The 14115-nt window shown below is 37.5% G+C and overlaps 1 protein-coding gene across 1 annotated transcript; it reads right to left on the bottom strand.

Moving 5' to 3' along the window:
- Window positions 1-268: 268 nt before the first annotated feature.
- On the bottom strand, window positions 269-8727 carry LOC127449976 (eukaryotic translation initiation factor 3 subunit G). The gene is made up of 10 exons (XM_051713645.1): window positions 8533-8727; window positions 8393-8439; window positions 4933-5021; window positions 4791-4850; window positions 4590-4694; window positions 1253-1442; window positions 996-1103; window positions 755-891; window positions 457-563; window positions 269-374 (listed from the first exon to the last, which is right to left on the bottom strand). The coding sequence occupies exons 1-10, from the start codon at window positions 8553-8555 to the stop codon at window positions 359-361; spliced, it is 882 nt and encodes a 293-aa protein (XP_051569605.1). The 5' UTR covers window positions 8556-8727; the 3' UTR covers window positions 269-358.
- Between the last annotated feature and the right edge of the window lie 5388 nt (window positions 8728-14115).

Here is a 14115-nt window from a genome sequence, read left to right as displayed (position 1 = left end):
GTAACCTTGATTTTTGCTTTTTTTTTTTTTAAAGGAGGGACAAGTAAATGAATTGTGGTAATCAACATTGTCACAAATGCTGTCGATTGAGCTTAACTTGTATTGTACCCGGAATATTCCTTGAAGAACCTTTAGCAAAACAGCACAGCTGCATTATTTCCTAGTTCAGCATTAAGAACAAGTTAAAAACAGTTACTTAGTACTTAGAAAACAAGCTAATTAAAAAAAGGAACCGAATACTGAAGGATATGAAGACAGACAGGACAAATGGATTTATCATCATCTGCATTTATTTGGATCACTGCCTTGGACAATTGGGAGAACAATTCAGACCTCCTGGAATATTTATGCAACTCTCTCAGTTGTTTGAGGGTCTGCAGGAAAAAGAAAATCATGATTAGATCAGAGCAAACACTAACAGGTGCTTTATCCAGACTCAGTTCCTGAAGAACTCACTTGGCCCATTCCACGTTGAGAATGAGATGATCGTATCCAAATCCTGACACACCAGCAATGGCTCTGGCAGCGTCCTCACGGCGGTGGAAACTGATGAAGGCAAAGCCCTGGAGTGAAGGAAAAATAGGTTATACAGATGTGACGTACCTTTCAAATAAAAATTCACATCATCTCAAATCTATTCAAGCTAATGTTCCTTTTTGTTCTCAACTTGACCGTTCAAGTGGATGAGTCAACTTGACGCTTTCACTTCTCTTTGTGTGTCATTTGATGAATGCTCATGTTTCACATCTCTCACCTTAGACTGGCCTGTGTTCTTGTCCTTGGCCAGATAGATCCTAGAGATGGAACCGAAAGGTCTGAACAGCTCCTGCAGATCTGTCTCTCTGGTGTCCTCGGACAGGTTGGTCACACGGATTGTAGCATTATCATCAGCTGCAGAGAAATGACCAACATATTACCACTCTGCAAGAACCAAGTCTGGACTGAGTTAATTGTTTGAAAATGGCATGCAATTGCCAATAATTCCAAACACGCACCTCTGCGGTTAGGCTGCATTGACTCTCCTCTGCGCGTAGCACCGTCCCGCAGGCTGGGGGGAACATATTTCCCAGTCTTGCTCTGGACTGGCTGAGCAGGTTCAGGCTCTAGATATCAAAGAATGAAAGAACATCATATGGGTTTAGAATTACACAAGGGTGAGTAAATGATGACAGTCACCAAATGTTCATTTTTGGGTGAACTATCCCTTTAACAGGTAATCATGAAGGTCTCAGTCAGCCCTGTGTTAACACACCTGCCCCTTTCTCTTTTTCTCCCGTTGACAGGCCCAACTGCTCAGCCAGTTCCTTCTGCATTGGACCGAGCGTGTCCTTGTATGGACAGCGGGTGGTCCAGTGATCCCCTTTGCAAATACGGCAGGACACGATCTTCTGTCCTTTCAGTTTGTTCATGGGATCCTCATCTTGGTCTTGGGCATTCAAGTCCTGTAAAACATTCGGGCAAATCACTTCCTGTTTGCATTGGTACAACAGGGAAGTAAAACTCTCTGAGGTCTAAAATGTCAGCAGTACCCAGAACAGCTAAAATAAGCAAACTGATGCCTTCCCCACATAACCATAAGAACCAGACCGGTTATTTTAGAGAGATGCAAGCAAGCAAATGAAAAATCAGTATAGTAACCAGCAGGGTTACTACACCTTGAACAATGAATTTGAACAGTTATTTGTGATTAATGGATATGGAATTTATCTGAAATTCGTTTACAAAGATTCCACTCAAAAAGGGCTAGCCAATTAAATATTTGAGCTGAGCATGAAAACACATTTGTTTACTGTAGATATTTTCATAGCTTTATACAACAAGTTAATACAACATTAAAACTCTAAATGAATTCATTAAGAATGCAAGTAGCCTAAAGTATGTAGCCTATATTGTGACCCTTCTCTTTTGACAAAATAATCCAATGCTTGGGCAATGTCACCGCTTATGTCAAACACAGAAGTGGTGGCAAAAACCATGAGTAAAAAGTAACCTTTTATCGGATTACATTGTTGAAAAATGATTCCAAGGGCTCTCGTTGACTGCTGTAGCTTCAAGCTATCAACAGAGCTGACTGGACTAGAGATCATTTCAAGTCAAAAATGTATTGCGAATATGATTACATGTTTATTAACAACTCATTTTATTATAGTAATTGTATCACTAAGTGGCTTTCTGCCACCACTTACTGCGCATGTGCTGACATTTCTGTAAACAAGGATTGTCCTATAGACCTTATTCATAGTTATGCCATGTTTGATATTTAATGGGAATGGAAATGAAGCTGTGAGGGATAGACTCACCATCTCTTCAATGGCATGGACGGTATAAATCAGTAAAAAGCTCCAATATCCCATCTGATTTTCCAAAAATATATTTTTCCAATGTTTTGTCTGCGGAACGATCCAAAACACACTTTAAACTGCAGTACAGCCCATTGAAGTGACTGTACATCTATCCCTCACAGCCTCATTGTCATTCGTCAAAAATTAAATATGGCGCTGCTTTGAATAAGGTCTAGCAAGTGCTGAATAACATTTATACCTGTTCTTGGCAGATACCTTTACCAAATACTTTAACAGGTAGCTAAAGGGCGGTTCATTTAAAAATGAAACATCTGCCACCCTTGAGTCTGTATGAATTTTTCTCTGCCGTGGAACAAAAAAGATGTTAAACAAAACCTTTAGTCTCAGTCACCATTCACTGTCACTGCACCTTGTTTTTCATTCAATGTAACTGAATGGTGACTGAAACTCCCTAATATCTCCTTTTGATATCCACTGAAATAAAGTCATGCAGGTTTGCAACAGCGTGAAGGTAAGTGATGACAATTTTCATTTGTGTGTGAAATATCTTGTCAGTTACCTTGAAAATGGCCGTTTAAAGTTGACTATGTATTGAAAATGTTAATTATGAAAGAATTGTGCTACATAACTGAAAACAGATTATACTAAATATATAATTTATTTTCATATTATGTATATTATAATTTTATAATTATATTATTGTCTTGTATATTACAATTTGTTTTTAAATTGACTGATACAGGTATTTTCTCTGCCATCTGAATATGTCAGATGGAGCTCGAGAGGTGGAGATGTAACAGGTGTAACTCTGCAGCTGAGCAGTTGTTAGCTTTACAATTTTTGTCAAAGGTGATGTAAAATAAGGAAGCGCAACGATTTCAAAGGTGTCAAGACCGCTCCAACCTTGCGCGCTTGCTAATTTTACCGTTGACAGATTTGTCAATTATAAGCAGGAGCGAAAGTGTTAGCACATCGCTCGCTTACAGAGATGCAAAATAACACCATTTGCATTTCTGATTAACGGGTTTATGAAGGTTTATACATGTGTAACATCGTAAGTTCAGTAAAAAATGCCCTTCCCTGCGCATGCTCACACTAAACTCAAGCGTCAGCTGCTAAATGACGGTTGCACGAGAGGGGGAGATGATTTTGACTGTTTTAAGCGTCTCCTCTATTCACGACCCAAAATTTAAGACCTCAGCAAACAAAATTTAAGACTTCTTGTAATTTAAGATATTTAAGACTTTTTCTGGCCTTAAATTTTAGACTTTTTAAGGACCCACGGAAACCCTGCTGGTGGTACACAATATCTGCATGTCACAAATTAAAGGGATAGTTCACCCAAAAATTTTAATGATCTTATAATTTACTCACCCTTATGTCACCCCAAATGTGTATGACTTTCATCTGCTGAACTCAAAAGAAGATTTTTAGAAGAATATCTCTGCTCTGTAGGTCCATATGCAAGTGAATGGGTGCCAAGATATTTAAGCTCCAAAAAAAAAAAAAAAAAAAAAAAAAAAAATCACACAAATCAGCATAAAAGTAATTCATAAGACTCCAGTGGTTAATTAATATCTTCAGAAGTGATATGCTAAGTGTGGATGAGAGACAGATCAATATTTAAGTCCCTTTTACTTTAAATTGTCCTCCCTGCCCAGTCAATCTCCACTTTAACATTATTTTCCTTCTGTTTTTGGTGATTCACGTTCTTCATGCATATTGCCCGTACTGGGCAGAGAGAAGAATTTCTAGCAAAAAGGACTTAAAAATTGATCTGTTTCTCACGCACACCTTTCATATCTCTTCTGAAGGTATGGATTAAACCACTGGAGTAATAAGGATTACTTAAATGCTACCTTTATGTGATTTTTGGAAAGCAAACATATTCACTTGCATTGTATGGACCTACAGAGCTAAAAAATTCTTCTAAAAATCATACATATCTGTGACGGCATGAGGGTGAGAAAATGGGTGAACTATCCCTTTAAGTACAATGACACTGTTCAACAAAAACATGTAAAATAACATTCCCAGAGTTTTGTGTCTCATGTGTATAAATGAGTAAAGAAATTACATTTACAAGTACCGGCACACCTAGTACTTGACTCAGCTCTGTGCATGCTCAAATATAAAAAAACAATGACACACTTAATTCAATCATAGAACATTATGCAGCGCAAACCAAACATTGATATATCTAATAATCAATAACATATATGCAAGTTTTTATACTGTGAAATAATGCAAAAGTTTGAGCCTATTATCATATCATATTTGTCATACCTCTTTATTGGAGATGAAGGTCATGAAGACATCATCACTCACTGTCGTGGTGGCAACATTGGGACCTGGTGGGTCAAACTCAGAATTGCCAAATTTCTTCCAGTTCTGTTGAAAAAAAAATATATATATACTATTTGTCTAGATGGCAAGAAAAGAATAAAAAAGATAAAATAAAGTCACTGGGACATAAAGACATTATACCTTCCTCCTGGCAACTGCTTTGGAGGCCTTCCGTGTCTCAATTTTGAAAGTCCTGACAATCTGGTCCAAAAAATAAAATAAAAATATAGACCTGCATTTTCTGAAACTTTTTCAAGGTAAAGAAAAATAAACCCCTGCTCACCTTATACTTCTTGCCATCTTCATCAATCTTGTATTCTGTGACAGTCTTAATATTACCTTTGACTGTCTCTTTTGGTGAAGGGAGTGAACCTATTAAAGAAATGAATTTTGAGCTCAGGTTTGTAGAGAGCAGAAATGTTTAAGATGCACAGACTGATTAGAGAGAAACTATAGCTGGGTAGTTATCGTGACATGTCAAGTTATGACAGCAGTGTGACCTGCTACACTTCATCTAATATGATTCTACACCATTATGTAGGCTTGACAAAGCCAACACTGACTACATTTACTTGGAAACCAGAAAGCGTCTTATTGTGATAAACCTGCGTCCCCCATTACATGAACTGTATATGAGGCGTACTCTTTACTGCCGTATACATGCGGCTCGGTCACAGCAACAAACATGACATCTGAGGAAGACTTCGCTATTTTATTCTCTGTTGCTTCACTTAATTTCTAAATATTCCAGTGCTGTTGCTGTGTTTCCTGAACTTTCCATTGCGACCTGCAGTGGAATAGTGCTGCAGAATTGGGGTTTCCATCACATAAAGCTTTGGGATTCCCCCAATGTACTTGAGTGCATATACGCAAACGTCAAGAGCAGTCAATATTTAACACTGGTGTGTATAAATGTTTATAGTTAATAGGAGAGACTAAATACGGTTCAAGGAACGAAAATCAAACTACATTTTTAGCAGAACATAACCGAAAACCGGATTTTCGATTGTTCTGGAGTGAAAACGTTATTTTTAAATGCTCTTTAAAAATGTTTAACCAAAGGCCAAAGGGTTTATCACAGTAAATTTCTGGAACCACACCACTTCATGTTGCCCGAAAAAATGAAACACGAGCTTTGATCCTGAAGGAAACTGCTGCATCACACATTTCTTTGCCTAATTGCCCGATGTGGGTGACCTTTTTAACAACTATGTATAATTACTACATACAGTATATATGCACGGCTAATCCAGATACAAGGAAAACATTATTAGAGGTATATTTCTCAATTGTTTCCAAGTCTTCAATGAATTATTGTTAGATATCATGCATTAATGCAGATCAGATGCTGCCGGGTTTTGACTGAGAAGCAGATCTGTAAATAAAATTAAACTTAACTGTTAATTAACTGCTTGTTATGATTTCTATGCTGATAAATCCACCACAGCACAGTGCGCTGTCATTTTAAAAAGAAAGTTATTAACCGTTCTTTTATTCTGTTCTAAGCGGTAACCTTTTGAAAAGGAGGCTGCGGAACTACTAAACCGGAACTAAAAAAATACTGTTTCTGCAAAGAGCAAACTGAAATGAAAAACATATTGTTTTAAGTCCGTGATTTTCCCACTGTGCTTTCCAGAAATGTTGAATACTTTCCACTGGGTTTCTTCAAAATCCCTAAACAAAGACCAACTCTTTCCCCATTCAAGTAGATAGGAGCTGCACTGGCATGACTGGAAACACGCTCCAGAGAGCACTCCAAAGATGGCCAACAGTGGACTGACTTGCTAGAAAGACTTTGACTACACCCATCAAACTTGGTACAGACCTTCAGACTGTTCTGGAACTGTGAGCTTTATCTTTTCTAACTGACCAGATTTATAGTTTTCACACTGCAGACGATCATAAATTGGAAAAATCCCATAGACTTACACTGACGGAATGCACAAATGGACCATAAGAATGCTCGTTAATTCATACTCAAACAGTCAAAAATTCAAATGTAAACAAACCCACACAAGCCCTTTAATCTGCTTCTAGTTACACTCTCTCTTTCTCTGACGCTTTATCTGACAATCTTTGTGATTGTCTCTCTGACTATCGATCTAGCTGGTCATTTGTTTTACTATAATGTCTGTATATCCATCAAATTTTAAACATTTAAAACTTGTCCAAACTTTCAGACAAGGCTTTATCAATCCAGCATATAAGATTATTATGCCTGCAGTTCTTATCACCTCAAATTAAATGGGAGACAACACTGATTTTTTGTATATATAAAAAAAAAAAAAAAAAAAAAAAGTGAAACTGCTGGACTATGCACAGTGCTGTGAAAAAGTATTTGCCCCCTTCCTGATTTCTTCTGTTTTTGTGTATTTTTCCTACTAAATTGTTTTAGATCTTCAAACAAGATAACAAAACAAAGGCAACCTGAGTAAACACAGTTTTCAAATTTATATTTCTTTTACTGAACCAAAAGAGTTATCCAACACCTACATCACCCATGTGAAAAGCTAACTGCCCCCTTAAACTTAACAGCTGGTTGCGCCACCTTTAGCAGCAACAACTGCAACCAAACGCATCCGATAACTACAGATCAGTCTTTCACAACGCAGTGGTGGAATCTTGGCCCACTCTTCTTTGGAGAACTGCTTTTGTTCAGCCACATTGGAGGATTTTCGAGCATGAACTTCCACAGCATCTCAATCAGGTTCAAGTCAGAACTTTGACTAGGCCACTCCAAAACTTTAATTTAGCTTCTTTTGAGACATTCAGAGGTGGACTTACTCCTATGCTTTGGATCATTGTCTTGCTGCATAATCCAGTTGCACTTTAGCTTCAACTCATGACCAGCTGTTCTCCTTTAGGATTTTCTGGTAGAGATCAGAATTCATGTTTTCCTCAATTACTGCAAGTCGCCCTGGCCCTGAAGCAGCAAAGCATCCCCACACCATCACAATACCACCACCATGCTTGACTGTAGGTATGTGTATGACTTTTTTTCTTCAAAGTGTAGTAATGCTTAAAATCATGATGCCAACGAGACTGCTGATGTCAAGATTAATAGTGAAAAATGAGTTATATTTTGGTCTTTTCTCATCCACGGTTGGATCGCTTCAGAAGACTGATTGATTTAACCACTGGAGTCTTATGGATTATTTTTATGCTGCCTTTATGTGATTTTTGGAGCTTCAGAGTTCTGGTCACCATTCACTTGCATTGTATGGACCAACAGAGCTGAAATATTCTTCTAAAAATCTTCATTTGTGTCATGGCATGTCGTGAGTAAATGATGAAAGGATTTTCATTTTTGGGTGAACTATTCCTTTAACATTTATGTAGGTTTTAACCTGAAATTTTGTTGAAACATGTTTTTTGTAAAATACCCATCTGCAACACTTGCCCGTTATCCATTATATCATCTGACACACTGAGAAACGGAAACCGCATCAGTTTTTTCCAACAATATAAACGTTTCTTTCTCTGACTTTAATCTCTATTGGCAGTCACATTATGATAGTACAGTAAGTTACAGTGTAGTAGCAACAGCACGAAGAGCCAGCTGACTTCAGACAGACTGATGTCCTGTGCACTGACTGTATCTTCCACACGACACTGTGTTTTAAGTTTCTTAACGAATGTTCTCCTATAGCTGTTAATATCAGTTTATGTAATTGGTGTATTTGTTTAAAGTGTTTAGACACGTGGATGTGTGTGATATATGAGCGCTGGCTGCGGCCTCGTACCTTCATCTCCCTCCTCTTCCACCTGATCGGCCCAACTCGGCTTTGAGCTGTGGAAAAATACACGCCATTAGTTTCCCAAACACCAATATAACACATAAATTAAAAAAAAACAATATGTTTTCATTAAGATGAAAACTTACTCGTCGTATTCGATCGAAGGCATCTTTACCGGATGTCTGCAGCCTCGAGAGGAAGCGTTTCCCGGGCCTGAGGCGCTGAGAGGCACGCGGTGCTACAGCGACCCCTGTGCGCGCGGCGGACTGCACAGGGCAGGCTGTATAAAACTGTTTTAGACTAGTCTTACAAGTTAGTTGTCTAAAATGTTGGTCTTAACTAAGACCGAAATGTAAGACAGCAGACCCATAGGCTAACTTTTGTTTACATTTTATGTTGCCATGGAAAATAACTGTCAGCTGAGCCAGTGGAGCTTCAGCTGACTTCTACATTGGTAACACAATTCCTTAAGTTTTATATGATCTGAGTTAAAATCACTAAATTTGTTCATTATAATTGATTTTAAAGCATTGCATTCTTCTAATAGGCAAATATTTTCTGCAAAGGAAAATGTACATAACTTTGGTTCCCTGAGACGAAGGGAACGAGACATTGCGTTTGCTAACGCATATGGGGAGTGTCCTATATATATATATATATATATATATATATATATATATATATATATATATATATACACACACACACACCCATTCACCTGTGAAGCGTCAAGCGGCGAGGCAGATTGATGTTCGCTGGAACACTGCAGGGGAGCAGAGAGTCTTCTCGTTGCCATGAAGATCCCACCCACTGACTCATGTAGTTGACGGCGAAGCAGTAGAGGGCTTCTAGACGATAATAGATATAATAATAATAATAAAGATAATACTCGTGTAAAAAAAATACATAAATTGATGCCTGTGGCCAGATGATTTTCTTTATTTTATACTTTTGCTTATATAAAATTATGCTTGAAATCAATTAAAATTAGTTATGCAGTCATAGTCGTTTATCCACGTTCATGAACCCATTTCTCTACAGGCCTACATTCATACTATCAATGTACTCAATTATATTCAACATGTATGCTGGAATATTACGTCGTTCTCTTTGTATGATATTAAATGAGAGTTTGTGCCAACTCTGTGACCTCCAGATACCTCAGAGTCGGTGTCAGGTAGACCTTAGTGTCTGGATTATATTCTTTATTTTCTTTACTCATCTGGCTGAGCTCAGTAATTTACATTACCTAGCTAGAACAAACATGCAATGGGGGCTATTTTGGACTTTTCGACTTAACCAAAGCTTTCGCACCTCAATAGGTCAGAGCGCCTGACCTGACACCCACCCTGAGTTATTGCCTAACATTATGCAGAACTCTGGTACCTAGAAAGTAGGTGCTTTGTGCACGTACAAATAGGGAATTAAAGATCCTAACGAATCTTTGGGTGGCAGACTATTCTCTCACTCTTTGCTCTCCGCACCTGACTCCAGACTCAGATCTATCCTTTGACTTTTTCTTATTTACTTAGTTCCTTAGACGAGACAATCTTCTGTATTATTAGTTTTGTTCCAGGACTTAGTCCATGGGTATATCTTTAGATTTATTTACTCAGCATTTATAATCAAATATTTTATTCCTGTGTCTTACATTTATTCAATATTCATCTTTATATTTATTTTAATTTCATTTATTAATTTTTACAAATTTAAGTTGTTAATCCTTCTACAATTCATCTGATTTACTGAAGTAATTTCCATCTGCTGGATCTCACTGCACCATAAATGTACAATAAATAACCTTACAAATACATCCATATATATATACATTTATATAATACAATCATGTGTGTATACTTTATTATACACACGTATACTAAATTTATTGTTATACATTTAAATGAATATATTTCTTTAGTAACCGTAAGTTAAATGACTGTTGCTAATTAATAAAATTTTTGTTTTAAAAATAAATAAAAAAAAATGTTATGTGGTTATTTTATAATATGTGTGTTATTTTAACTGTTACATAACCAACTGTCATGATAATGGTTGAAACAGTCACATCTCCTGCGCTTTGCACTCGAGCACAACCCATATAAAGCACACCTGAGGTGAATGAGGATTAATTATCTCAAAACAGAAGATTAGCAAGGAGCTAAAATTAAAGTTATATGGTCAAGAGGTGAAAAGAGTGGTGTTTTAAGTTTTTGGGGATATAGTTTGATGAAAAACTCACATTTAAAATACACATTGGGAAGATTGTGGATAAGTGTAAAAGAGTACTGAATTTAATTATGTGTTTTGAGGGAAGGGGTTGGGGGGCTGAGAGCTCAGCCCTCAAAAGTATTTACATTGGATTCATATGACCAGTGTTGGACTATGGGTGTATAGTTTTTCAGTTGGCAGCTAATAGTACATTGGAGTTAGACAAAATTCAATTCAGGCACATAGATTATGTACAGAAGCTTTTAGATCAACACCAACTGCAGCACTACAGATTGAAATGGGAGAAATGCCATTACAACTTTGAAGAATACAACTATCGTTAAAGTATTTGGTTAATATACAGGGGCACAATCAAAAACATCCAACACAAATCGTTTTAAAACCATGATGGGAAAAAGAAAAACTGGAAATAAAGAGTTTTGGATGGAAAATAACAGAAGAGATAGAAATAAATTAGAATTCCATTAGCCCAACAGTGCCATGGTCAGCTATTCCTCAATGTTTGTTTCCACAGCCTATTGTAGATATGACATTGTTAGATAAGGAAAGTAAGGATTTAATCAAATGCAGAAATAACAAATAAATATATACAGGATAACTACTACCCATATATACTCTGATGCATCAAAAATCATAGAGAACAAAGTAGGTGTGGCATTCACAGTTCAAGAGTTTAATATTCAGATCAATAAAAGAATATCAGACAATCTTTCAGTGTTTACAGGAGAAATAGTGGCAGTTTTAATGGCATTGCAGTGAGTTGAGGAAATAATATCACTGAGGGCTCTTATATGTTCTGACTCAAGTTCCTCGTTAACAACATTAAAAGTGAGTCATACTGAAAGTAGAGCAGATGTGTTGATTGAGATATTACAAACATTATATAGGATTCAGATGATGGGACTCAGTGTAGCATTTTTATGGATTCCAGCTCATGTAGGAATAAAGGATATTAAATAGCAGATGAGAATGCAAAAGAAGCCACAAAGAAAAGAGTTATAGACATAAAAGTTCAATATAGTAAGACCGAAATGAACAGTATAATTAAACAAAAAATGAGGAGTAGATGGCAAAAACAATGGGAGGAGGATAGAACAGGAAGATGGTTTTATAACATTCAAAGAAATGTAGGGATAGTTAAGATGACAGGAAGAAATAGAAGATAAGAAACCATAATCTCTAGACTTAGGTTTGGACAAACAGAACTTAATAATACATTGCACAGAATAGGGAACATGATACAGGAAAGTGTGAAGTTTGCAATCAGGAAGTAACAATAGCGCATGTAATGATGATATGTCCCAAATATTGTAATGAAAGAAATACATTAATGTCTAAACTTAAGAAAAGTAAGATGAACTTTGAATTGATAAGCATTTTGAGAAGGAATTCATGGGAAGATTGTTTTTCATTTTTAATACATTTTTTGAAAGCGACAGAAGTAAGAGTATATAATTTAGGTCACAACTGTATAAGAAGAATCAGCTGATCCCGACCCACACTCTTTACCAGTTGGTAGTGGTAATGCACCTTTTGTTGAATGCCAACCAACAAAAAATTCCAGAATAAGAGGCTTAATGAAAATGACAGAATCTCAAACCCTGTTTGTTTAGGCTATTTGATTTTAGCATTTATTTTAGACAAACTATGTCAGTACTCTACTGGTTCGCAAAGGCTGGTGGGTAAATATCCCTCTCCACTTCCTGTGAAGTGATGTATGGATGTTCACTTATTCCCTATGCCATTTGAAGTGCCCTTCCAACTGAACATAAACGCTCCCTTCGGATTGGAATCTCCCTTAAGATGGCTGAATACCGTGTGAAGTCCACTTCGGAGGACCCTAAAGGCCTCGATATACTTCCTATGAAATCGAACAACGAATGGGTATGACGTCATTTTGAACAAAATCTGTCCAAAAAGAAGGTGTTATTTTTGGTGGTTCGTAACAGCTCGCTGAGGCAAACTTTTAGGAAAAGTTCTATTCGACAGCAAAACACCTTCTTACTGCTATTGGTCCACGTCATCGGTAGGTGGGACCTAGAGCTCCACCTACCTTGATGCCGACAACAAGTTCTGTTTATGTTGTTTAGTGAGTCAACATGAACACACGGGCATGTAGTTATTAGCAACCTGGTGCAACTTACCTACATCTGTACGATTGTTCGCTTAGAGACATTTTCCAAGACCATGTCATGCGATTTCTTTTTGTTTAATTAGTCTATTTAAGGAATCAAATCTTCTCAAAAACTCTCAAGTGCCCATTCACTCATGTGCCATCTGCAGCAAAAGCCATCTGCAAATATATTACTTTATATAATCATCAAGTGGTTAAAACCGTTTCTTTTAATGACCTCATGTGAAGTCTACTCATAGAATGAAGCATATAGTCATTGATATCACATTTTAGTTTAACACACTGGTTAAGGTTTTACATGTGGCGTCCTCATATTTAAATGTACTTCTAAACGCCTCCCACATTGGTGTGGTGGGTGTCTGAATGTTCGGAAACAGTATACTGTTGCTTGGCTGTTTCAAAACTTCTTTTTGAATGAAGAACGAAAAGGAACTTCTCTGGAAGTATATCAAGGCCTTAACGGTCAATTGGAACGCAACTTCTGAAATTCTTGATTTAGGAGAACTCAGTAATGGTCAAAGATCATTGATGATTGGTTAAAATTAGGCTAATCATGGGTGGGGTTTGGACCTTATGTTTTTTTATTTACAATCACAGGTGCCAGCTGAGGAGCTGTTAACTAGGTTACTCTAGTTAAAATGGATAACTTTGAAGTCCGTCTCTTAGAGATTGTGCAGAAGTATACTTTGTTATATGATTTGCAGCACAATTTCCACTCCAGCTTGGAGTTTTTAAAAGTGGAAGGGACTCTGTGATAAGTGTAAACTATTTAAGCTACTATTAAATAATAAAGTAAAGAAACGATACAGCGCTAAGATCAGCGATCCACAGAGCTCGCTGGGGCGAACTTTTAGGAAAAATTCTTATCAGCTGCTAAACAACTTCTTACTGTCATTGCTCCACGTCATCGGTAAGTGTGATCTGGAGCGCCACCTACCTTGAGGCCCATGGCTAATTTTGTTTACATTGTTCAGTGAGTCAAAATTCCTCCCCTTTTCTCCCCAGTTTGGAATGCCCAATTCCCAATGCGCTCTAAGTCTTCGTGGTGGCGTAGTGACTCGCCTCAACCCAGGTGGCGGAGGATGAATCTCAGTTGCCTCCGTGTCTGAGACCGTCAATCCGCGCATTTTATCACGTGGCTTGTTGAGCACATTACTGCGGAGATGTAGCACGTGTGGAGGCTTAACACTATTCTCTGCAGCATCCACGCACAACTCACCATGCGCCCCACCGAGAGCGAGAACCACACATTATAGCGACCACGAGGAGGTTACCCCATGTGACTCTACCCTCCTTAGCAACCGGGCCAATTTGTTTGCTTAGGAAACCTGGCTGGAGTCACTCAGCACGCCCTGGATTCGAACTC

Source organism: Myxocyprinus asiaticus, chromosome 13 (genome assembly GCF_019703515.2).
Source record: "Myxocyprinus asiaticus isolate MX2 ecotype Aquarium Trade chromosome 13, UBuf_Myxa_2, whole genome shotgun sequence".
Lineage (NCBI taxonomy): Eukaryota > Metazoa > Chordata > Actinopteri > Cypriniformes > Catostomidae > Myxocyprinus > Myxocyprinus asiaticus.
This window is presented reverse-complemented; position numbering and strand designations above follow the sequence as displayed.

Coding starts and splice junctions, on each gene's coding strand:
- LOC127449976 (XM_051713645.1), bottom strand. CDS start 8,555: ATGCCTTCGATCGAATACGACGA. Junction 892..995: donor AATGCAGCCTAACCGCAGAG/GTGCGTGTTTGG, acceptor ATTTCTCTGCAG/CTGATGATAATGCTACAATC. Junction 564..754: donor AGAACACAGGCCAGTCTAAG/GTGAGAGATGTG, acceptor CCTTCACTCCAG/GGCTTTGCCTTCATCAGTTT.